Raw genomic sequence first — 25,858 nt, 5'->3', positions numbered from 1 at the left:
TTAAGTTTCTTGGCTTTTACTTGAATTTCCAAGTTTGTAATGGGAAACCTGTTATACAGTCATAGAGTCCTACAGCACGGAGACAGACCATCCACCCCAAACTGTCCATCCTTGCTCACCCAATTTCCATGCACTTGGCCCATATCCTTCTGATCCTTTCTTATATATATATATGTCCAAATGCTTCTTAAATGTTGTTAATGTACCCACTTCAATCACTTCCGCTATAGACAGGCTGGAGGAACACAGCAATCCAGGCAGCCTCAGGAGCTGGAGAAGTTGATATTTCAGGTGTAACCCTTCTTCAGGGCTGGGTGGGTATAGGAGGAGCTACAGATAAAGGGAGGGGGGGTGTGTGGGCAGGGGCAGGGTGGTGAAGTGGAATCGGTGAAGTCAGGTAGAGGATATGACCTGGTTGGTCAATGGGAGGGATGAATCCAGTTGGTGGCAGGGAGGAGTGGAAGGGAGGGGGAGGGATTGGGAAGGGAGTCGGGGGATGGGAAGGGAGGTTATTTGAAATTGGAGAACTCAATGTTGAGTCCTCCAGGCTGTTGGCTGCCGAGGTGGAAGATGAGATGTTGCTCCTCCAATTTGCAGTGTGCTTCATTGCGTGCTGACCAGGCGGAAACCACTTTGGCTGGCAGTTCATTCGATATACGTACCACCCTTTGTGTAAAAAGGTTGCCCCTCAGGTTATTTCCCCTCTAACTTTTAACTGATGCCCTCTAGTCCTGGATTCCCCAACCCTGGCAAAAGGACTCTGCATTCACCCTAAGCCTCTAATGATGTTATACACCTCTGTAAGATCACCCTCAGTCTCCTACTCTCTAAGGAAAAACGTTCTAGCTTGTCCAACCTGACCATTGCATCCAGGCACTATCCTTGTAAATTTCTTCTGCACTCTTTCCAGTTTAATAACATCCTTCCTATAACAAGATGATCAAACTGAACACAATACTCCAAGTGCAGCCTCACCAATGTCCTGTATAACTGCAACATAACTTCCCAACTTCTGTATTCAGTGCCCTGACTGGTGAAGGCCAGTGTGCCAAGAGCTTTCTTCACTGGACTATCAGTGACTCCACTTTCAGAGAACCGTGAACCTGAACTCCATAAGGACTGTTCCACTACACTCCTTAATGACCTACCATGAAACTCCTACCTTGATTTGACTTTCCAAAATGCAAGAATTCACACTTATCAATAATAAACTCCATTTGTCATTTCTCAGCCCACTTCCCCAGCTGATCAAGGTCCTGCTGCAATTTCTGGTAACCTTTCTCACTATCCACGATACCGCCTATTGGCATATCATCAGCAAACTTACTAATCATGCTTTGTACATTCTCATCTAAATATGGATAACAAACAGTAAAGGGCCCAGCACCAACTCCTAAGGCACTCCACTAGTCATAGGTCTCCAGTTCGGCAAGCATCCTTCCACTACTACCCTCTGCTTTCTACCATCAAGATAATTTTATATACAAATTGCCAGCTTGCTCTGGATTCCATGCAATCTAACCTTTCAGAGCAGCCTACCATGTGGAATCTAATCAAAGGCCTTAATGAAATCCATATAGACTATGTCTACCGCCCTGCCCTCGTCAACCTTGCTGGTCACTTCATGAAAAAACTCTAACAAATTTATGAGGCACAATATCCCACTCACAAAGCTATGCTGACTACCTCTAATCAAACCCTGTCTTTCCAAATGCATGTATATGTTATTCCCCAGAATTTTCTCAAGTAACTTACCCATCACAGATGTTAAGCTTAGTTCCTGTTATTAAAATAACTTTGATTTATGTCAAGAAACTCTCTCAAAACATTACTTTGTCCATTGCAACTATAACAAAATTGGAAAAAGTAGATTACTTTTAAAATTCCACACACCCACATGGGGCTATTGTTAAGCAGATTTGACATTATGTCAAGATAATTATTTTTCTTTCATACATGCTTATTGTTCATCACTTTAGCTACAGTTCTCTTACGTGCAAAAGATGCCTGAGAACTTCATGAATAAATATAAATTAGGATCCATGTTATTAGGACCCTGATGCAATTTCAACATGAAAAAACATAAGTCCCATCTAATACAAATCAGCTGAATAAAATGTAGCAGTATTGATATTGTAAGGGGCATTGCAAATTGCTTTTAAAGGGTTACATACACAAGTACTTCAAATGACTCCATGAAGGCTGGTATCCCATCACCATGTCACCCTTGAAGTACACATGCACAGTATATGACACCAAACCAGCTAGCTCAGAGCTAGCTCCTGGAACATAGAACATAGAACAATACAGCACAGAACAGGCGCTTCGGTCCACGATGTTGTGCCGAACATTTGTCCAAGCTGAACAAAACTCTTGACACTCCTATTCATATCTGTCAGCCAGGACTTACTGATTTGATCAGGTTAACAGACCCAATCAGGAATCTCATATTCTAAGAGATCCACTTGGCTGACCTCATTCCAATCAATGCAGTACATAGGTTGTAGGTTGTCTATTTCCTGTTGTGTCTTTGAGTTTCTATATGTTTGCCTTTGGGGCCATGCAGGAAACTCTACATCCAGCCCATGGAATGCACATTCCTAGACAGCTTTTCCTTACCTGTGCTTCACTAGACACTTGTCACAGGTATATGTTGCTTCCTGAAACAAATTCTATTTTCTGTTGAGCTGGGTAATCTGTGCTTTTTCTGAGGCATATGTCACCACCTTTGTCTCAGGTTATTTACAGGACTTTAGAGTATATTTCTTGCAGTTCACAAATATATTAAGCATACCACCAACACCCTTTGTCAGAGCCAACAAGGCATCATTTGACTAGTTGAACATCAAAATACCTTAGTAAATTGAAATCAATGGGAAATCAGGGAAACCTTGCAACTGTTTGAAGTCATACTTATCACAAAGGAAGATGGTTTTGGTTGTTTGAGGCTAATTAAGCCAATGCCAGGATATTGTTGTAAACGTCCTCAACCAGTGTCCTAAAACTAATTATTTTCTACCTGCTCATCCGTGACATTCCTTCTTATTTAAGATCAGAATTGGAGTTATTATTGATGATTTCAGTGTTCAGTATCCTGTGCAACCCCTCAGAACATGCAAGTCCTGCTCAAAATTCAAACGTAGACTGATAAAGCGGCAAGTCACATTACTTCAAATTGTTTCAAGTACAAATACAGGATGTTTTTTGTTTTGTCAATGGACGGAACAGCTTGATGGAATACAGCTTTTCCAGAATACTTAATTTGGGAATTTGGTGAGTGAGATAATTTGATGTTGTGATGCAAGAGTTGGGTTCTGGTCTTCTATAAAACAAGAACTGGTCTAAGAGAAGTAATAAGAATGAATAAAATTGAGATGACACGGTAGGTGAAATGTTACAACAATAGCCCATAGGAACTGATGAGCGCCAGCCTGATTCACTGCAACCACATCTAAAGTAAGAGTCTGCAACTTGAGGACCTTCAGCTCACAACTATTGAACTTGAGTCAGAGCTTTGGGCACATTGATAAGTGAAGAAGTGAGGAAATTACCAGGACTTCGTTCCAGGAGGCAGTCAAACTCCTTACGAACGTAATGTTTGTTCTGTAGTTAGGAACAGGAGTGTCCAACTGCAAGTAGACAAAATGAATTTGTGGAGGTTGCAGTGAGGGTGCCTCAGACTTTACACTTGCCCAACAGACACAGACTTTTACAGATTGAGGATAAGAGCAGGAATTGCAAGGTGGGTAAGCAAACTGGTAACAGTATTGTACAGGGACATTCCAGTTGGGGAGCAAAAAGGAATGTAATAATTTTAATTGGTGATATTTAAATAAAGAGGTTCTACATCAGGAAAATGAGCAGCTAGAGGCCAACTTGAAAAGCAGAACCACAAAGATAATAATCACTGGATGATGAACAAGTAAATTATCAACTGTCTAATCTTATTTATCTTTGCTAATGTTGCTCAAAGATTGACCTGGAAGAAGTGGATTTTAATTCATCGGCACTGATACTAATACAAGGCAAATAAGAATCTGTTATGTGGTTACTTAAACCAGGCTGGGACCACTGTCCCAGTGAATTGAATAACTAAGGCAGTAGATGTGGCTTTTAGCTAAATTTGCTGGAGCTTCAACTGTACAGCAGGTGTAGGGTTCAAGTGAGGGGAGCTTTAGAAATTTAAAGTGAATGAACAGATTTTTAAGCAAATCAAACTATAACTGCTTTCCTAGTCACATAAATAAATACAGTATATAAATGAATACGAACAACTTCCACAAACATACAGCAAGGAATAGCAAAGCTAAAGTGGATATTGATCCCTTAGAAGATGAGATTAGGAAATATAGAGCAGGAAATGGCAGACTCCGAACAAATAGTTGTCATCCTTCTTCACAGGAGATACTAAGGGCATCCCAAAAGTGACAGAAAATCTAAGCACCAAACAAAGAAAGGAGCTTAAAACAATGATTGACAGGAAAAATGTACTGTGAAAATAATGAGTAAAAGGTGGCATACCCTGGACCTGATAATAGGGAAAGTGGACGCATTATTGTAATCTTCCAAAATTTCCCAGGTTAGAGCAAAGGTCCTTTTGGCAGACTGGCAAACTCCAATTGTAACACTCTGTTCAAGAAAGGAGGGAGAAAATAGGATACCATAAGCCATTTAGCCTCATGCTCTCATTGGGAAAATGCTGATATCCACTATTGAGGGAATAGCAGCCATTTTGAAAATCATAATATAATCAGGTTGAATCAACATGACTTTATCAACAGAAATTGTATTTTAAAAGTTAAATTGAGGTCTTTGAGGATATTACAAGCAAAGGGTAGAGGAACCAGTCAATGCAGTATATTTGGATTTTCATAAGATATTCAAGAAGTTGTCACATAAAAAGTCTACTATGTGAGGTAAGATCTTATATCAGTGAGAATTATATATTAGCAATGATTGGCTAATATTAGCAAGGATAGACAATCGTCTGACAGGAAAATAGTTAAATAGTTCAATTTAATATTCTGGGGATTACTATTGACCAGAAACTCAAATGCACTCACCACATAGACACAGTGGCTACAACAGCAGGTCAGAGGCTAACAATAGTACAGCAAGTAACTCACCTCCTAACTTCCCAAAGCTTGCCCATTATTTACAAGGCACAAGTCAGAGTGTGATGGAAAACTCCCCACTTGTTTGCTTGGGTGCAGCTGTAACAACACTCAAGAAACCTGACATTATCAGACAGAGCAGCCCGCTTGATTGGCACGGCATCCTCAAACATCCATTCTCTCCACCACCAACGCTCATTAACGGCAGAGTGTACTATCTACAAGATGCACCGCAGAAATTCACCAAAGACCCTCAGACAGTATCTTCCAAAGCCACAACCATTTCCATCTAGAAGGACAAAGGCTAAAGGTACCTGGGAAGACCACTACCTGCATGTTCCCCTCCAAGTCACTGACCAATCTTGAGTTGGAAATATATTGCCATGCCTTCAGTTCCTGGGTCAAGATCCTGGAAATCATCCCCTAATGTCATTGTGGGTCAACCCACAACAGGTCGAGTGCAGCAGTTCAAGAAGGCAGCTCACTACCTTCTCAAGACCAACTAGGGACAGGCAATAAGTACTGGTCAGCAAGCAAAGCCCACGTCTGATGAATATTAAAAAATGTTTTGTATTATGAAATTAATTCTATTGTTCCCTTATTAATTCCTTGGTTCTCCTTTACTGTATTCTAAAAACCTCCTAATCCTCAGATTTACCATTTCTGGCCACTTTACAAACCTTTCCTTTGAATCTTATACAATCTAACTTCATTTTGCAGCCACGGTTGACTGAGCCTTTTTGAGTTTTTGTACCCTGGAGGAATGTATAATTGCTGTAAACCATACAACAGTTCTTGAAACTCTATCCATTGCCTATGCAGTTATGTTACTTAAAATATTTTCCCAATCCACCTCAGCCAATGTGGTTCAAAACTTACAATTTTCCATATTCAATTAAACACTTCATTAAACTATCTCACTTGCAAACATAATTCTAGCGTACCATGGTCACTCATCTCTAAAGGTTCTTTACAAGATTATGAATTAAACCTTCTTCATTATATAATACTACATTTAAAATAGCATGCCCTTAAGTCAGTTCTTCAACATACTGCTCTAGAAAACCATTCTTAACGCATAAGTAGGCCTACACAGTTTTAGCACTGAACTGGTTCATCCATCTATCTGCAGATTGATGTTACTCATAATTACAGTGCCGCCCATGTTACATAAATCGGGGCAATCTTCATTTCCAATGAAGTGGTCATTTGTTGGATGAGAGAAAAAGATATAATGTAATCCTTCAACATAATACATTTGTTTTTATAGCAATCTCACCCCTCTCCAGTCTTTGAAACTAAATTAGCCTATTTTGGTCTTCAGCGTTATTTAATACTTCCTGATCCTTCCAACAAAATAAGTGGCTTTCACCTTATGTGACATACAGCTTTTGGAGGCTCAAGATGCTTCAGTAAATCTAACTTTGAAAATAATGGGATAAGTAGCAGCGCATTCACATACAACTTCTATTATTCCAAAAGGAATGCACATTCAGTGAAAGCACAGACTAAAATAGTCTAAACAAAGCCATTATTAGCATCACAGCAAAAGTGTTTGTCAATTGGCTGCGCTTACAAGTTGTTTTATGATTATATATCATATATACAGGTAAACCTGCTTTAACTTTGGCAGGAGCATTGGATCCAATTTGGTACCTATGGGGGGTCTGCTTCACACTCCCTCATTAAATTCCTTTTTCTTTTCAAAGGACTTAGGAAAGTTTTACTTCCAATATGGGTTGAAACTCAGAGTCAGCGTTGTACAGATCGGAACCAGACCCTTTGGTCCAACCAATCCATGTCAATCATAATCCCAAACTTAACTAGTTCCACCCTCCTGCACTTGGCTCATATTGCTCCAAACAGTTATTATTCATGTACTTATCCAAATGACTTAAATGTTGTAACTATACCCACATTCACCACTTTCTCTGAAAATTCATGCCACACATGAACCAGTGTGTACAAAATGTGCCAGTCATGTCTTTTTAAAATCTTTTTTCTTTCACCTTAAAAATATGCCCTCTACTCTTGAAATCCTCCACCCTAGGGAAAAGTCACCTGCCTTATCTATATCTCTCATGATTTTATAAATTTCAGTAAGGTCACTTCTCAACCTCCTAAACTCCAGTGAAAAACAAAAGTCTATCCAGCCTCTTCTTATAACTCAAACCCTCCATTCTCAGCAACATCCTTTTAAATCTCTTCTGAACCTTCCCTAACTTAACAACACCCTTCCTATAACAGGGTGACAGTACAGGTCTCCCCCATGTCTTGCACTACCTCAACATGACATCCCAACTCCTACAAAGATCTGAACAATGAATTCAAGAGTGCTAAATGCCTTAACAACCTTATCTATGTGACAACACTACTGTTCTACAAAACTATCAAGGCTCTACTTAAGCATACAAACCCTACTCTTGTTTATTTTACCAAAATGCAATACCTTGCATTTATCCAAGCTGAACTCTATCTGCGACTCTTTACCTCCATTGACTCAATTGATCAAGATTGCTGAAATCTTAAGACTACCTTCTTCACTGTCCACTATACCACCAATTTTGGCGATTTATTGCAATCTGCCAACTACAGAAGATTATATAAATCTGTTGCAAAGCTCAAGTTTCAGCTTCTACCTAGTAGATGGTTTTCATAATATTAAGAAACCTGGAAAGATGCCACATATACCACTATTCAGCACAAAGGGAACTATGACCTTTGCTCATTAACCGACATACTGAACAGTCACTTTCCTTTGTGGAATGGTAATATTTGCACAGCCTCATATGCTGCATGCAAGCCTTGAATGAGCTGGTTAATGCTAGGAATAGTTTTTTCAATTGAAAGTGTAAACTCAAGTAGGATAAATAATAAAATTACTTCCACTCTTGCAGAAGCAGGAACCATTTTAATTGAAAGGTGAAAATTAGAATAAATCTTATCACAGACAGAACTATTAGAACGTGATATGCTTTACCACTATCAAGGAAAGGTCATAATGTTATTTGGAAGGGAATTTCATGGTAAATATTGAAAATATGAAATGATAGTAAGAAAGGGAAGCAGGGAGCTCCAGTTGAAAAGTTAGCACTGACACAACTGGCTAAAGTTCTATGTTTTAATTTTGCAATCCAATAAAAATCTAACTATGAATTTAAAGTAGCATTACTGCTGAGTGGTGCATGGATCTGATCCTTGAAATGTTTTATTAGCTCATTCTAATTGAGAAAGAGCTGCTTTTCACCAAAAAGAGTGGTGAGGTCTCACAACAGAGAAGCCCAAGACATTAATGTAGGAATTTGAACCACTCCCCACCATAATCAGCCATACCCAACCTATTCTTGTGAAAATATGAAACAAATCAGGTTGTCTTTGTGCATACACATGTTCACTAAATTGATTTCAGAGGTAAGGGGTTTGCTTTACAAAGAGGCATTGAACATTTCTCTGGAGTTTAGATGAATGAGAGGAAATCTAATGGAGATCTACAAATGCTAAAGGGGGTTGACAAAGCAGACATGGAAAGGATGTTTCCTCATGTGGAGCAATCAGGAATGAGAGGTCATAGCTTTAGGATAGAGGAAGCAGATTTAAAACTGACGAAAAATTATTTCTCTCAAAGAGAGTCATTAATCTTTGGAATTCATCACTTCATCAGAGACAAAGAAACTGCAGATACTGGAATCTATGGTAGACAAGCTGGAGGCTAGACAAACACAGCATACCAGGCAGCGTCAGGTATAGGAGAAGTCAACGTTTCGGGTGTAACCCTTCTTCAGGACAGGTGGGTGGATGTAAGGGGAGCTGCAGATAAAGGTAATGCAAGGGCAGGTAGGTGAGGTGGGGGATAGATGAAGACTGGCAGACAGTACGACCTGGTTGGTCAATGGGAGGAATGAGTCCGGTAGGCAGCAGGGAGGTGTGGAAGGGAGGGAGATGATCTAGGGAGGGAGTTAGGGGAAGGAAAGGGAAGTTATTTGAAATCAGAGAACTCAATTTGTTGAGTAATCCTGGCTGTAGGCTGCCCAAGCGGAAGATGAGGTGTTGTTCCTCCATAACGAAGGCACAAAAGTGGGGCTGAAGCCAAGATGAGATCAGCCATGATTGTATTGAATGGCAGAGCAGGCTCGAGGGCAGAATTTTCTGCTCCTATTTTAATCTCTGGTCGAAAGAGCTAATTTTTACAACTTCATTGCAATTAACTCTCACCCATTTGACTGTACAAAACGCAATAAAGTCACCTAAGTGTTTGTAAAAGCAACAATTATAACTACCAAAAAAAACATCTCAATAAAAGGGGAGCACTGGATACTTAAACTCAAAGCCAAAAGCAAAAATTACATTTCTGACAGCAACTCTTCCATAAGATCCAGTTGTCATAATACTTGATGCATATTCTTTATAGTTTAGGCATTGGAATGCTTTTCTCATCTTACATCAAATGTTTTTGGAGCAGTCTCATTTCAGCAGTTATGGTGCATGGAGAATTGTTTTGCTTCAATAAGCTGTGTATTTTGAAAAAACATTACAACCATTTTCCCAAAAGCTTATGGCAATTTCACTGCCTTCTGCCCTCCCCCCACCCAAACACATTTTATGGTAATAGAAAATTGATCTTTCTCACGATAACAAAATATACAAAGGAATTGCAACTTTATGAAACAAAGTATTTCTTGTTTTGAGCTTTTTACAACTTCAGTACAATATGCAAAAAGAAACAGAAAAGAATACTACGTTGGAAACAATGGGCTGTTGTGGACAATCACATTTTAATTAAAAATGATTTCAACAGATCCATACTAGCAATAGTATTTCATTTTTGAAACCCTAACATATAAAGAAGTTTTAAAACACTGAAGTGAAATGCAACTTCTTGTACCATACAATGCATTAATTAACAGATTCAATTACAGTACAAGTTTAGATTACATCAGCTGAGCTGAAAAGGATTATAATTGCAAAGATTTAATTTACAGCGATATATCTAACAAAATGTGAGATTTAATATACATGATGATCCTTTATAATTTAGGTATTTCATATACTGGTCCAGCTGTAGTCTTCTCGTTACTTAAGAAAACTGAAAAATAAACAAAATAGCTGTTAAACACGAGATCACAGAATGTAATCAAATTCTATAGACAAATTACATATTAAAATCAGATTAACACACAGCATGAATTAATGCAAATGCAAAGTACTACACATACTGGTGATCTGAAAGAGAAACAAAGTGCTGGAGAAACTCAGCATCTGTGGAGAGAGAAAAACAAAGGAAATTATTTGAATCCATATATTTCTTCAGAAATGAAGAATGAATTCATGTAATCTTGTGTAGCCTTCTTTTAAAATGTGAATTTAACACTTCTCCCCCACATTTATTAGATTCAAATTTATTCCAATACGCACATTTTTGCTTGTCTGATTGACTATTAGGATCAACCAAACATCCAGACAACTCCCATTTCATCCTAACTCAACACAATTGAAGGAAGCAATTCTATTTTGATTAATGAGTACCACATACCTTTGAGTACTTGCAATTTCTGTGGAATTATTCAAAGGAGTAAACATTAAGTCTGACTACTTATATCTGTTCAAATATTTAAATCAACCCAAACTTGTAGCTCCTCATGACAATCTGCAACTGGTTTCAAATTCTTCAATATGCATACTTCAACTTTACTTTGCTAGTTGGATTTTATATGCTATCTGGAAGGAGGCAAATCTTCTGGTGTAGGAAAGACAGAAGTTGATGGACCGATGCACATCTGACAGCAGCTCAGATTCAGGTTCAGGCGGAAGAGGACCAGAGATATGGTTTGACTCAAGCACAGTAGGAAAATTAATACTGATGGCAAAGTCCTGCCTGCCTGTGGCAACTCCAATTTTCTCAAATGTTCTAGCATCTTTATTGCCATAGAATTTAAGATATTTTCTAATTAACTTGCTCATCGATGCTCTGGAGCAGGTGGGACTCGTATCTGGCTAAGAGGTAAACATGCTATCACTGTGCCACAAGGGTTCCTGACTCTCATGACTGTTTCTTCCACTATATTCAAAGGGCTAGTATCCTCTGCTCGTTTTCTACCAGTCACAACCCTCAGTTTTCTAGGAGAAAGTGAGGACTGCAGATGCTGGAGTTCAGAGCTGAAAATGTGTTGCTGGAAAAGCGCAGCAGGTCAGGCAGCATCCAGGGAACAGGAGAATCGACGTTTCGGGCATAAGCCCTTCTTCAGGAAAGATTCCTGAAGAAGGGCTTATGCCCGAAACGTCGATTCTCCTGTTCCCTGGATGCTGCCTGACCTGCTGCGCTTTTCCAGCAACACATTTCCAGCTCTGATCTCCAGCATCTGCAGACCTCACTTTCTCCCCATACCACCTGATCACAAGCTCACTTTCATATCCCAAAGTAATCAATCCTCAACAGATATTTCGCATTTCTGTAACACTTTTATATAATTCTCAGTGAATTTAAAACAAAGTTTCAATGACTTCTGTCTTCTCCAAATCCAAATTTAACAAACTTCATGCAAGCCAATACTTAGGATGAAGCAGGAATTTTGTACAGGGAATGAGGCAATGCTGGAAATGTGGAGATAATACTGAATTTGCAGCAGGAAATATTTTGCTTCTGTTTTCTGTTCAGCTGGCAGCCACTGTCTGGATGTCAGGTAGGAAATCCAACATTAAAAGGATGAAGTTGAGGAACCTTAGGCATAGCATTGGGTTATTGATCACAGAAGGGGAACAGTAAGATATTGGAATTGTTGGGGGGTCAGGTGGTCAGACTCTGGAGAGTTTGAAGGCATCAAAGGAGTCATGATATGTCCAGTGAAGAACTGTTTGGAACAAAAATTCCTTGAATCAGGAGCTTCAATATTACATCTAAACCAGGCTCCCTGGTGTTCTGCATGTTGAGGGTCAGACACTGACAACAGAAAATTGGTGACACATACTACAAATGCTGGAGGATGTAATCCAGATTAAATTTGTAAAAAAAAAATTCTGCTCTTAACACTCTTCCACTCACTGCCAGCAGCTCTGGAGGTTAGGAAGTAACAAGGGGTATTACCTGTAAAAACAAGAGTCCAGAATGAGGACTTTCATTATGAGAATAGATCGAAGAAGTTGCAACTGTTCCTCTTGGACAGAAGGTGGCTAGAAGAAGACTTGATAGAGGTTTTCAAAATCATGAGTGAGCTGGATAGGGTAGATAGGGAGAAAGTGTTCCTGCTTGCAAAAAGGAACAAGAGGGCATAGATTTAAAATAGTCTGCAAAAGAAGCAAGGGTGATATGGAGGGAGAAAAAAAACAGTAGTTAGTTATGATATGGAATGCATTGCTTGGATATGTGGTAAAGGCAAGTTCTGCAGCATTCAAGAGGGCATTAGAGGATCACAGACAAAAGTTATGGGAAAGTTATGGGAAAAAGAACAGGTGATTGGCACTCGATAAATGATGCTAATTTAACATGACAGTGCAAGTATGAAAAGCTGGATGGCCTTCTTCTATACTGTAATAGATCTGTGATTCTGAACTCAGGCCTCCTAAATAATCACACTAGACTAATACCAGACCAAATCCCAAAACATCCTAGTAAAAAATAGCTGAGCATGAATATCAACAGCACCTTCACTGACCCTGGTGCAAAGCTTCTTAAATTTTGCCATTTAAACTCTGTAATCTTAATAGGATAAACACTGCTATAGAGTTAGGGATTAGTACTACCAACAACTTGTACTATATAACAGCTTTAATGTTTCAAGGTGCTTCACAGAAACATTATAAACAAATACGATACAAAGCTACAAGAGGAGACATTATGTCAGATAGCCAAACCTTTGTTAAAGAGACAGATGGTAAGAATTATTTTACAAAACTGAAAAAGGAGCTAAAGAGGCAAAAGGGACGGAATTCCAAAGGTAAGAGCCCAGGCAACTGAAGGCATGGACATCAATGATGGAACAATAAAAACTGGGGATATAAAAGAGGCCTGAACTCGAGAAGCACAGAGGTCAAAGAGTGTTGAGAGATTGGTGTCGATAAAGAGGAACAAGCCCACAGAAAGACTGGCAAACAAAGAAAGATGAGAATTCTAAACCTAAAATATTGGTGGACCAGGATCCAAAAAAGGTCAAGGAGCACGGGAGTGACAAGCCAACAGAGCTTACTGCGACTTAAAGACAAAGTTTTGGATACACTCAAAGTTAGAGTGGGGATAGTCACCAGTAATGCACTAGAAAAGTTGGTCTCAAGCTAACAAAGTCAAAGTCATCATAGTCATAGAGATGTACAGCACCGAAACAGACCCTTCGGTCCAACTTGTCCATGCTGACCAGATATCCTAACCTAATCTAGCCCCATTTGCCAGCATTTGGCCCGTATCCCTCTAAACCCTTCCTAATCATATACACATTCAAATGCCTTATAAATGCTGTAATTGTACCAGCCTACACCATTTTGCCTGACAGCTCATTCCATACATGCACCACCCTCTGCATGAAAAAGTTGCCCCTTAGGTCTCTTGTATATCTTTCCCCTCTCAGCCTAAACCTATGCCCTCTAGTGCTGGACTCCCCCACCCCAGGGAAAAGACCTTGCCTATTTATCCTATTCACGCCCCTCACTATTTTATAAACCTCTAAGGTCACCCCTCAGCTTCCGAAACTCCAGGGAAAACAGCCCAAGTCTATTCAAACTCTCCCTATAGCTCAAATCCTCCAACCCTGGCAACATCCTCATAAATCTTTCAGAACCCTTTCAAGTTTCACAACATCCTTTCGATAGGAAGGAGACCAGAGTTGCATGCAATATTCCAACAGTGGCCTAACCAACATCCTGTACAGTCGCAACATGACCTCCCAACTCCTATACTCAATGCTCTGACCAATAAAGGAAAGCATACCAAACATCATCTTCACTATCCTATCTACCTGTGACTCTACTTTCAAGCAACTATGAACCTGCACTCCAAGGTCTCTTTGTTCAGCAACACTTCCTAGGACCTAACTATTAAGTGTATAAGTCCCGCTCTGATTTGCTTTTCCAAATCGCAGCATCTCACATTTACCTAAATTAAACTTCATCTGCCACTTCTCAGCCAATTGGCCCATTTGATCAAGATCCTGTTGTACTCTGACGTAAAATTCTTCGCTGTCCGAACTGAGGATTTCAGCAGCGGATGAGATTAGAAAGGGGTGAAAATCAGGTAATGGTACGATGGTGGAAATAGCTGATCTTATTGATGGCTCAAATCAAGTCTCAATTTCTGTTTCAAAAATGGCACCATGAATGCAAAGCCTGATTCAATTTTACTGTTGGTATGGGCAGCGATGGAATAGATAGTTACGAAACAGAGTCTGGGGCAGAGGTGAACAGTTTGCAAGTATAGGCTGTGACAAAGTTGATGTCACTGGACTAGTAATCCAGGAACCCAGGATAATGTTTGAGGACATGGACTCGAAATCCATCATATAAAAATGGTGAAATATGAATTCAGTAAAATATGGAATTAAAATTAAGTCTTATGTCATTGCCTATCATTGCAAGAACGCATTTAGTACTCATCTGGTTCACAAACATCTTTTAAGAGAGGATAACTGTGGTCCTGCTGGGTTTCTCTAGCAATCTGTGTTTTTGTCACTGTGGTTCTTCTCTGGTCTGGTCTATGTGACACCGGTCTGGTCTAAATGTGACTCCAGACCAACAACAATGTGATGGACTCTTAACTGTCTTCAGAAATGGACTAACAAGTCACTCAGTTGTATCAAAACTGCTACAATTTCTAAAGGAAGGAATAAAACCAGATGGACTATCAAGGATCAAAAAAAAAAGACTGACAATCCAGCTCTGTACACCCTGCAAAGTCCTCTTTTCTAAATCTGGGGGCTTAGATCTTGTGTTTGAATACAGTTCTCATACACACGCAGTTGAGTTGCTAGATCTGTTTGAAGTCTGTCCCATTTAGCATAGTTATAGTTCCACACAAAATAACAAAGACAGTGCAAAGACAGGACTTGGTCTCCAAAATGTGCAGTGGCATGGTGCAGCTATAATTGGTAAGTTAGTGACAATGAGGTGAAAAAGTTCTCTTTTTGTTGGTTTCCTCACCACCTAAGATCCAGTCTTAGGACTATTGGCTCAATCAATCAGTATTGCTGCTTCTGAGCCATTCTTGGTGCTGGACATGAATTCCTCCAGCCAGAATACATCTATGCCCTTGCCACACTTAGTACTTCCTCTCAGTACTGAGACTTTATAAGGCAGGGAGTCAAAATGTTGATGGAGATATAATGGGAATGTCACTGGAATAGTAATTCAGAACCCCATTTTATATTCCGAGGATATGGGTTTAAATCCCACCATGCCAGATGAATTCAATAAAACAATTCTCGAAAAATTGGACTAATGCCACCCATGTAACCAGTGGTTATTGTAAAAGAACAAAAATCCATCTGATTCACTAATGTCCTTTAGAGATGGAAATCTCATCCTTTGCTGGTGTGGCTGGCATGACTCCAGACCTACAGCAATGTGGTTGACACTCAATTCTGCTCTGGGCTGGCTGAGTGGGTGACACCCAGATCTCATGAATAAAAAAAATCCCAACTGTATGTCACTGTACTACTCTCTGCCAGTGTAACAGGACATACGCAAATGAATCTGACCTAAACTTGGCAGTGTTGCCATATCTAGTTATGAATGGTAAACATTTAAACACTCAATAGGAGGTGAATGCTACATAAATAGCCTTATTAATAACAGAGCAGCATGAGGCACATCAGAAGTATTTGTTAAAATTCCAAGTCAGGATGGATGCAAGGTTACTTCACTTTCGTTGGGTCAAAAACCTGAAACTCCAACAGCACAGTGGGTGTCCCTACACCCCAATGACTGTAGTGGTTCAAGAAGGCAGCTCATTGCCACTTCCTCAAGTATAACTAGGGATGTACAATAAATACATGTATTGCCAATGACACCATCAAACCTGGAAAAAGTTGAAAACATTTTATGCGCAGTAAATTTCCACTCATCCAATGCTGTCACATGAGCTGGGTATTAGCTTACATACGAAAACTAACATTCTACCTTTGCAGGATGCCAAAGGCCAGCACTTAGATGAAAAATGTACCTTCCAACCTCTACCACTGATAAGAACACTGATGGTTGCCATTACGAAAGAGATAGTGCTAGAAAAGTTAAAAAGTCTTAAAATTGATAAATCTCCTGGCCCCGATGGGATACACCCTAGAGTTCTGAGAGAGGTGGCTGAGGAAATAGCAGAGGCGTTGGTTGAGATCTTTCAAGAGTCACTGGAGTCAGGAAAGGTCCCGGATGATTGGAAGATGGCTGTTGTAACCCCCTTGTTCAAGAAAGGATCAAGGCAAAAGATGGAAAATTATAGGCCAATCAGCTTAACCTCGGTTGTTGGTAAAATTCTAGAATCCATCATTAAGGATGAGGTTTCTAAATTCTTGGAAGAGCAGAGTCTGATTAGAACAAGTCAACATGGATTTAGTAAAGGGAGGTCATGCCTGACAAACCTGTTGGAATTTTTTGAAGAGGTAACAAGTAGGTTAGACCAGGGAAACCCAGTGGATGTGGTCTATCTAGACTTTCAAAAGGCCTTTGATAAGGTGCCACACGGGAGGCTGCTGAGCAAGGTGAGGGCCCATGGTGTTTGAGGTGAGCTGCTGGGATGGATTGAGGATTGGCTGTCTAACAGAAGGCAGAGAGTTGGGATAAAAGGTTCTTTTTCAGAATGGCAGCCAGTGACGAGCGGTGTCCCGCAGGGTTCGGTGCTGGGGCCACAGCTTTTCGCATTATATATTAATGATTTGGATGAGGGAACCGGGGGCATTCTAGCGAAGTTTGCCGATGATACGAAGTTAGGTGGACAGGCAGGTAGTACTGAGGAAGTGGGGAGGCTACAGAAGGATCTAGACAGGTTGGGAGAGTGGTCCAGGAAATGGCTGATGGAATTTAACGTGAGCAAGTGCGAGGTCTTGCACTTTGGCAAAAAGAATAAAAGCATAGACTACTTTTTAAATGGTGAGAAAATTAATAAAGCCAAAGCACAAAGGGATCTGGGAGTGCTAGTCGAGGATTCTCTAAAGGTAAACATGCAGGTTGAATCCGTGATTAAGAAAGCGAATGCAATGTTGTCTCTTATCTCAAGAGGGTTGGAATATAAAAGCAGAGATGTACTACTAAGACTTTATAAAGCTCTGGTTAGGCCCCATTTGGAGTACTGTGTCCAGTTTTGGTCCCCACACCTCAGGAAGGATATACTGGCACTGGAACGTGTCCAGCGGAGATTCACACGGATGATCCCTGGAATGACAGGTCTAACATATGAGGAACGGCTGAGGATACTGGGATTGTATTCTTTGGAGTTTAGAAGATTAAGGGGAGACTTAATAGAGACGTACAAAATAATACATGGCTTGGAAAAGGTGGATGCTAGGAAATTGTTTCCGTTATACGAGGAGACTAGGACCCGTGGACACAGCCTTAGAATTAGAGGGGGTCATTTCAGAACAGAAATGCGGAGACATTTCTTCAGCCAGAGAGTTGCGGGCCTGTGGAATTCATTGCCACGGAGTGCAGTGGAAGCCGGGACGCTAAATGTCTTCAAGGCAGAGATTGATAGATTCTTGTTGTCTCGAGGAATTAAGGGCTACGGGGAGAACGCTGGTAAGTGGAGCTGAAATGCGCATCAGCCATGATTGAATGGCGGAGTGGACTCGATGGGCCTTACTTCCACTCCTATGTCTTATGGTCTTATGGCACAGGACCACCACCTGCAAATTTCTTTCCAAGCCACACACCATCCTGACTTGGAACAGTCTTCATTCCTTCACAGTTGCTGAACCAAAATCCTAGAATTCCCTTCCCTAACAGCACCATCAACATACCTGCACCACACGGCATTTCCGCCACTTCCAAACAGACCCCACCACCAAGGATATATTTCCCTCCCCACCCCTATCAGCGTTCCGGAGAGACCATTCCCTCCGCGACTCCCTAGTCAGGTCCACACCCCCCACCAACCCAACCTCCACTCCTAGCACCTTCCCCTGCAACCGCAAGTAGTGCAAAACTCGCACCCACACCTCCCCCCTCACCTCCCTTCAAGGTCCCAGTGGATCCTTCCATATCCGTCGCAAATTCACCTGCACCTCCACACACCATTTACTGTATCCGCTGCACCCGATGTGGTCTCCTCTACATTGGGGAGACAGGCTGCCTACTTGCGGAACGTTTCAGGGAACACCTCTGGGACACCCGCAACAACCAACCCAACCGTGGCTGAATACTTTAACTCCACCTCCCACTCTGCCAAGGACATGCAGGTCCTTGGCCTCCTCCATCGCCAGACCCTGACCACACGACGCCTGGAGGAAGAGTGCCTCATCTTCCGCCTAGGAAACCTCTAACCACACGGGATGAATGTAGATTTCTCCAGCTACCTCATTTCCCCTCCCCCCACCGTACCTCAATCCCAACCCTCAGATTCAGCACCGCCCTCTTGACCTGCAATCTTCTTCCCGACCTCTCCGTCCCACCCCCTCTCCGGCCCATCAGCGTCACCTCCTTCCACCTATCATATTCCCAGTGCCCCTCCCCCAAGTCCCTCCTCCCTACCTTTTATCTCAGCCCGCTTGGCACACTAGCCTCATTCCTGAAGAAGGGCTTATGCCCGAAACGGCGATTCTCCTGCTTCTCGGATGCTGCCTGGCCTGCTGTGTTTTTCCAGCACCACATTTTTCAACTCTGGTCTCCAGCATCAGCAGTCCTCACTTTCTCCCTGTAGTGGTTCATTACCACCTTAAGTGCAATTAGTGATCGGCAATAATGCAGGAATGTCAGGAATGTCCACACCTCATGAACAATTTTTAAAAAATAGGTAGAGGCCAAATCTTAATCCCTGAGCACTACAATGTCATATCTCAACCCAAATTACTGAATATCATGACTGTAATGTCACATTCAATCAACCCAAGCAATGACATAGGAGGCTTGCTTTTCTGCACACAATTTTAAATTATCCATTCTAAAACACAAAGAACATTTCTCATTAACAATCCAATAGGAAAAACTTTTAAAATGTCCAACACATTTCAAACATTCTTTTAAAATTCCCTTTCTTCCCACCTCACAATTCATTTCTCATCTCTTGACGGCAGCATTTGATTGAAGGAGCAAATTACTGCAGATGCTAGAATCTGTACTGAAAAAAAATGCTGGAAAGCGTGTCAGGCAGTATCCATGGAGAAAGAGCATGCTAACGTTGAGTCTAGATGGCTCTTCAGAGTTGGCCATTTGTTTAATGCACTGAACTTTAGGCTTCAGCAATCCTTTTTTTTTTACTATTTGCCAGCACTTGGTAGGTTTGTGTTTTCCACTCAGGTTCTTGATGACAGGAACCTGACTCCTCAGATGATTTTTTTCTTCCCCCTTTTTTAAAGCCAGGGACCCAATGGTTTGAGATCAGTTAACTCAGTACAGAGGGTACTCCAGCCCTTAAACTGGCATGGTACAATATTACATTATTCAGATCGTCAGAGCTTAATGAAATGCCACATTTCTATATATTTTAGAAAATTACTAGACTACAATATGAAAACATACTTTCCATCGGTTACCACATTCATTACAAAAGACAAATGTTGTCATGGGTTCATCAGCACTTCGTGTTTGAACCTGGAGAAAGACAAAAACAAGGATAAATCAGAAAATGGCTTTCTTGATAAAGCTTTGTTCTTATAAAGCCAGAAAACTACAGGCAATATTTTTTTCTGAACACATCTTGCAGAACTGTGTTTGAATTCCAGGTGACAAGAAACAAAACATATTAAGTATTTCTGTAGGAAACTTGTTTTTTATGTGGCCTGCTCTACAGGAAGGAAGAAGGAATTAACAGAAAAATAGGTCAATAATACAGGTTTGGTAGTTTAAATATTCTGTTATAAATAAAATTGTTTAAATTTCAATAAGTGGCAAATCTACATCTTTCTCTAGAAAAGAGATGCTTATTCCAAGTATTTCCTTCAAATATTTTAAGAGTTTAATATTGCCTTTGATTAAAAGGTTTTAAGATTAGAAAAATTTTGAAAGCAGGTTTGAAAATAAATTAAATGTGGTTGGTTAAGGTTTACTCAGAAATATGGAGCAATTACAAGGTGGCAATAGGCCTACCTAGAATTGATTCTATGATTTTGACTTGGACAGGGAGTTTTGCAAATTGGAGAAAGCGTGGCTTACATGTTGGACATTAATATCTTCACTCTTATCACTATGGTTACATATTCTCATGATTCATTCAGTGTAAAAGTGTTTCTGGCTGACTCAGTCATCAAAGCTAAAAATCATTAAAACCACTACAATGGTGTAAAACTCAGCTTGCTGAATGATGCAAAGCCAGCTTGAGGCTTGCAGGGATAGATAATTAAGCAGAGTGAGGCAAAGAATGTTGAAAGCACAGAGCACAAAGGCTCAAAACCAAAAGCAAGCAGCAAATTTAAAATGTATGGAATAACATGTCAGAGCATTTAGAAATCACCTGATAACTGTTGCATCTTTGTTCAAGAAAGCTGTAAGGAGAAACCAGGGAACTATAGACTTGTGAGTCTGACTTCAGAGGTGGGTAAGTTGTTGAAGATGATTAGAAAAAATAGGATTTATGGAGATAAATACCACAACACCGAGTTATAATCCAACGAGTTTATTTGGAAGCACTAGCTTTTGGAGTGCTGCTCCTTCATTGTGTGATTGTGGAGTATAAGATCGCAGGACATAGAATTTATAACAAAAGTTTAGTGTCATGTAACTGAAATTATATATTGAAGACGACCTGGATTATTTGTTAAGTTGCTCATCTTTCAGTTTTTTCATATGTAAATCCCAGAACTTTTTAAAAGTTACACCCTCAAGTGAACGTTAACAATAGGTGACAACGTGGGGACACCTCCCACCAGGTTCATGGCATGTACATATGTGACTCGGCCAACATTGTCTGTCTATCTCATGCATCAGACAAGGATGGTGAGACCGAGCAGAGGCTTCAGCAATGGATGAATGGACACTGCACAATAAATCAACAGACCGGAGTGTTTCATTCCAGTCGAAGAACACTTCAGGGGTCCGGGACTTACGGGTGACCATCCTCCAAGGCAGACTTCAGGACAGGCAACATCACAAAGTGGCCGAGCAGAGGCTGATAGCCAAGTTCAGTAACCATGGGGACGGCCTCAACTGGGACCCTGGGTTCATGTCACACCACATGCACACAGACCCCATCTCATACGCTCACACATACTTATAACCCTACCCTACCCCACCCCCCGACACACCAACTCAAGTTTGTGGGGTGAAATTTACTTGCAGAATTAAATTTTATTTTGCTCAAAAACTTCATGAATCCATGTAATATTCCATAAATCCCTTTATTAGATTAGAATCAGTCTGAACATCCTCACAGAGGGCACCTCAATGCATTCTCTGGACCAACATGGCACCTATTGTTAAAGTTCACTTGAGAATGTAACTTTAAGTTTGGGATTTACATATGAAAGAACTGAAACCAACATGCCCTTTGTAAAAGATGACAGACTTGAACAATCCTGGTCTTTTTCAATATACAATTTCAGTTACATCACAATGTAAACTTTTGCTATAAATTCTGTGTCCCACAATCTTATACTCCACAACAACTGATGAAGGAGCAGCATTCCGAAAACTAGTGCTTCCAAATAAATCTGTTGGACTATAACCTGATGTTGTGATTTTTAAAACTTTGTACACCTCAGTCCAACACCAGCAAATCCAAATCAGGATTTGGACATTTCGAGTGGCAAAAATTGATTATGGATAGTCAGCATGGTTGTGTGTGAAGGAAATCATATCTCACTAACTTGATTGACTTTTTTAAGGCAATTACCAAAAAGACTGATGATGGCAGAGCAGTAGACACTGCTGATCTGGACTTTAGTAAAGCCAGTGACAAAGTTCCACATGGGAGACTAATCAATAAAGCTAGGTCATATGGGACTCAGGATGCTCTTGCCAATTGGATACATAATTGGCTTAACAGGAGACAACATAATGGTGGAAAATTGCTTTTCGGACTGAAGGCCTGTGACGAGCAATGATCCAATGAGATTAGTTTTGGGTCCTCTTTTGTTTGTCATTTATATAAATGATTTGGATAGGAGTATAGAAAGCATGGTTAGTAAGTTTGTAGATGACACCAAAGTTGATGGTATGGTAGGCAGTGAAGAAGGTTTTCTAAGATTACAAAGGGTTCCTGATCAAACAGATCAATAGGAGCTTGAAAAATGAGAATGAAAAACGGTAGTTGGAGTTCAACTTGGATAAATATGAGGTATTGCATTTTGGTATAAAAAATGATAAGGCCTTGATTAGAACAGGTGGACCTAGGAGTGCAGGTACATTAATCTTTGTAGTTTGTGTCACATATAGACAGGGTGGTTAAAAAGGCATTTGACACTTGCCTTCATTGCTCAGTCCTTAGAGTAAAGGAATTGGTAAGTCATGTTGAGGGTGCATAGAACATTGGTGAAGCCTCTTCTGAAATACAGTATCTAATGATCACTTATTGTGATGATGTTGCTCCTTTACCAAGGTTAGGTTGTCCTTGGTTTTTTTTTCCAGAGGGGTCATAAACCCATACATTTCGGAATCTGTGTTTATCTACATAAAGAAACTTTTAAGTTTTAAAACAAATACTTGCACAATGAAATGGGAGTAGCCAGTTAGAACATAACAGCACAGTTTTGTCCCTCTATGTTGAATCGACCTGTGAAACCAATCTGAAGCCCATCTAACCCACACTATTCTATTTTCGTGCATTCCACGCCCCTACTACTCGGAGTAAAGAGACTACCTCTGACATCAGTCCTATATCTACCGTCCCTCAATTTAAAGCTATGTCCCTCGTGCTAGCCATCACCATCTGAGGAAAAAGGCTCTCACTGTCTACCCGATCTAATGCTCTGATCATCTTGTATGTCTCCATTGAGTCGCCTCTCAACCTTCTCTCCAACGAAAACAGCCTCAAGTCCCTCAAACCTTTCCACATTGCACATGCCCTCCATACTAGGCAACATCCTAGTAAATGTCCTGAGCCTTTCTAAAGCTTCCACATCCTTCTTATAATGTGGTGACCAGAACTGTATGCAATATTCCAATTGTGGCCGCACCAGAGTTTTGTGCAGCTGCAGCATGACCTCATGGTTCCGAAACTCAATCCCTCTACCAATGAAAGCTTAACACACCGCATGCCTTCTTAACAACCATATCAACCTGGGTGCAACCTTCAGGGATCTATGTACATGGACACTGGAGATCCCTAATGTCCTATGCAACCTCAACATGACTTACCAATCCTTCATCTCCACTAACAAGAATCTTATGCCAGCACTCTGCATTCCTGCTGCTCCTTCCAAAGTGAATCACCTCACATTTTTCCATATTAAACTCCATTTGCCATCTCTCAGCCCAGCTCTGCAGCTTATCTATGTCCCTAATGTCCCTTCTGCACTATCCTCAACTCCACCAACCTTCGTTTCATCCGCAAATTTACTAACCAATCCTGTTACACCCTCATCCAAGTCGCTTATTAAAAATGACAAACAGCAGTGGACTCAAAACAGATCCTTGCAGTACACCACTAGTAACTGAACTCCAAGATGAACATTTCCCCTCAACCACCACCCTCTGTCTTTTTTCAGCAAGCCAATTTCTGATCCAAACCACTAAAACAACTCAATCCCAGCCTCTGTATTTTGTGCAATTACCAACCGTGGTGTACCTTATCAAACACCTTACTGAAATTCATATACACCACATCAACTGCTTTACTCTCATTCACCTGCTTGGTCACCTTCTCAAAGAACTCTAAGGTTTGTGAGGCACAACCTACCCTTCACAAAACTGTGTTGACTATCCCTAATCAAATTATTCCTTTCTGGATGATATCAATCCTATCTCTTATAGCCCTTTCCAACACTTTACCCACAACTAAAGTAAGGCTCGGTGGTTTATAATTACTAGGGTTGTCTCTACTCTTCTTGAACAAGGGGACAACATTTGTCATCCTCCAGTCTTCTGGCACTATTCCTGCAGACAATGACGACATAAGGATCAAAGCCAAAGCTCAGCAACCTCACTGGCTTCCCAGAGATTCTTAGTATAAATCCCATCCGGCCCAGGAGCCTTACCTATTTTTACACCTTCCAGAATTGCTGACACCTCTTCCTGGTGAACCTCAATCCCATCTAGGTAAAAACAATGACTGCAGATGCTGGAAACCAGATTCTGGATCAGTGGTGCTGGAAGAGCACAGCAATTCAGGCAGCATCCGAGGACAGGCAAAATCGACGTTTCGGGCAAAAGCCCTTCATCAGGAATAAAGGCAGAGAGCCTGAAGCGTGGAGAGATAAGCTAGAGGAGGGTGGGGGTGGGGAGAGAGTGGCATCGAGTACAATAGGTCAGTGGGGAAGGAGATGAAGGTGATAGGTCAGGGAGGAGAGGGTGGAGTGGATAGGTGGAAAAGGAGCTGGGCAGGTCGGACAAGTCCGGACAGGTCAGGGGATCGAGTTACTGGAGGTTAGAAGCTAGGATGAGGTGGGGGAAGGGGAAATGAGGAAACTGTTGAAATCCACATTGATGCCCTGGGGTTGAAGTGTTCCGAGGCGGAAGATGAGGCGTTCTTCCTCCAGGCGTCTGGTGGTGAGGGAGCGGCGGTGGAGGAGGCCCAGCACCTCCATATCCTCGGCAGAGTGGGAGGGGGAGTTGAAATGTTGAGCCACTGGGCGATTTGGTTGATTGGTGCGGGTGTCTCGGAGATGTTCCCTAAAGCGCTCTGCTAGGAGGCGTCCAGTCTCCCCAATGTAGAGGAGACCGCATCGGGAGCAACGGATACAATAGATGATATTAGTGGATGTGCAGGTAAAACTTTGATGGATGTGGAAAGCTCCTTTAGGGCCTTGGATAGAGGTGAGGGAGGAGGTGTGGGCGCAGGTTTTACAGTTCCTGCAGTGGCAGGGGAAAGTGCCAGGATTGGAGGGTGGGTCGTAGGGGGGCGTGGACCTGACCAGGTAGTCACGGAGGGAACGGTCTTTGCGGAAGGCGGAGAGGGGTGGGGAGGGAAATATATCTCTGGTGGTGGGGTCTGTTTGGAGGTGGCGGAAATGTCGGCGGATGATTTGGTTTATGCGAAGGTTGGTAGGGTGGAAGGTGAGCACCAGGGGCGTTCTGTTCTTGTTGCGGTTGGAGGGGTTGGGTCTGAGGGCGGAGGTGCGGGATGTGGATGAGATGCGTTGGAGGGCATCTTTAACCACGTGGGAAGGGAAATTGCGGTCTCTAAAGAAGGAGGCCATCTGGTGTGTTCTATGGTGGAACCGCTCCTCCTGGGAGCAGATACGGCGGAGGCGGAGGAATTGGGAATACGGGATGGCATTTTTGCAAGAGGTAGGGTGGGAAGAGGTGTAATCCAGGTAGCTGTGGGAGTCGGTGGGTTTGTAGAAGATGTCAGTGTCAAGTCAGTCGTCACTGATGGAGATGGAGAGGTCCAGGAAGGGGAGGGAGGTGTCAGAGATGGTCCAGGTAAATTTAAGGTCAGGGTGGAATGTGTTGGTGAAGTTGATGAATTGCTCAACCTCCTCGCGGGAGCACGAGGTGGCGCCAATGCAGTCATCAATGTAGCGGAGGAA

The 25,858-nt window shown here is 41.4% G+C and overlaps 1 protein-coding gene across 4 annotated transcripts in view; it reads right to left on the bottom strand.

Annotated features, from left to right (window-relative positions):
* Positions 1 to 9,864: 9,864 nt before the first annotated feature.
* The window catches only part of LOC122560156 (transcription elongation factor A protein 2-like), a 62,276-nt gene continuing 46,282 nt past the window's right edge, over positions 9,865 to 25,858 (bottom strand). For all 4 annotated transcript variants that reach the window (XM_043710484.2, XM_043710487.2, XM_043710490.2 and 1 more), the window contains 2 exons: positions 19,755 to 19,826; positions 9,865 to 10,197 (listed from right to left, as the gene is read on the bottom strand). In XM_043710484.2, the coding sequence (XP_043566419.1) occupies positions 10,189 to 10,197; positions 19,755 to 19,826 (81 nt within the window). In that variant the 3' untranslated portion in view covers positions 9,865 to 10,188. The remainder of the gene's footprint in view (positions 10,198 to 19,754; positions 19,827 to 25,858) is intronic.

The sequence above is a fragment of the Chiloscyllium plagiosum genome, unplaced genomic scaffold, assembly GCF_037043375.1.
Source record: "Chiloscyllium plagiosum isolate Xiang-an unplaced genomic scaffold, Cpla_swu_hap1 HiC_scaffold_15, whole genome shotgun sequence".
Taxonomy (NCBI): domain Eukaryota; kingdom Metazoa; phylum Chordata; class Chondrichthyes; order Orectolobiformes; family Hemiscylliidae; genus Chiloscyllium; species Chiloscyllium plagiosum.
This window is presented reverse-complemented; position numbering and strand designations above follow the sequence as displayed.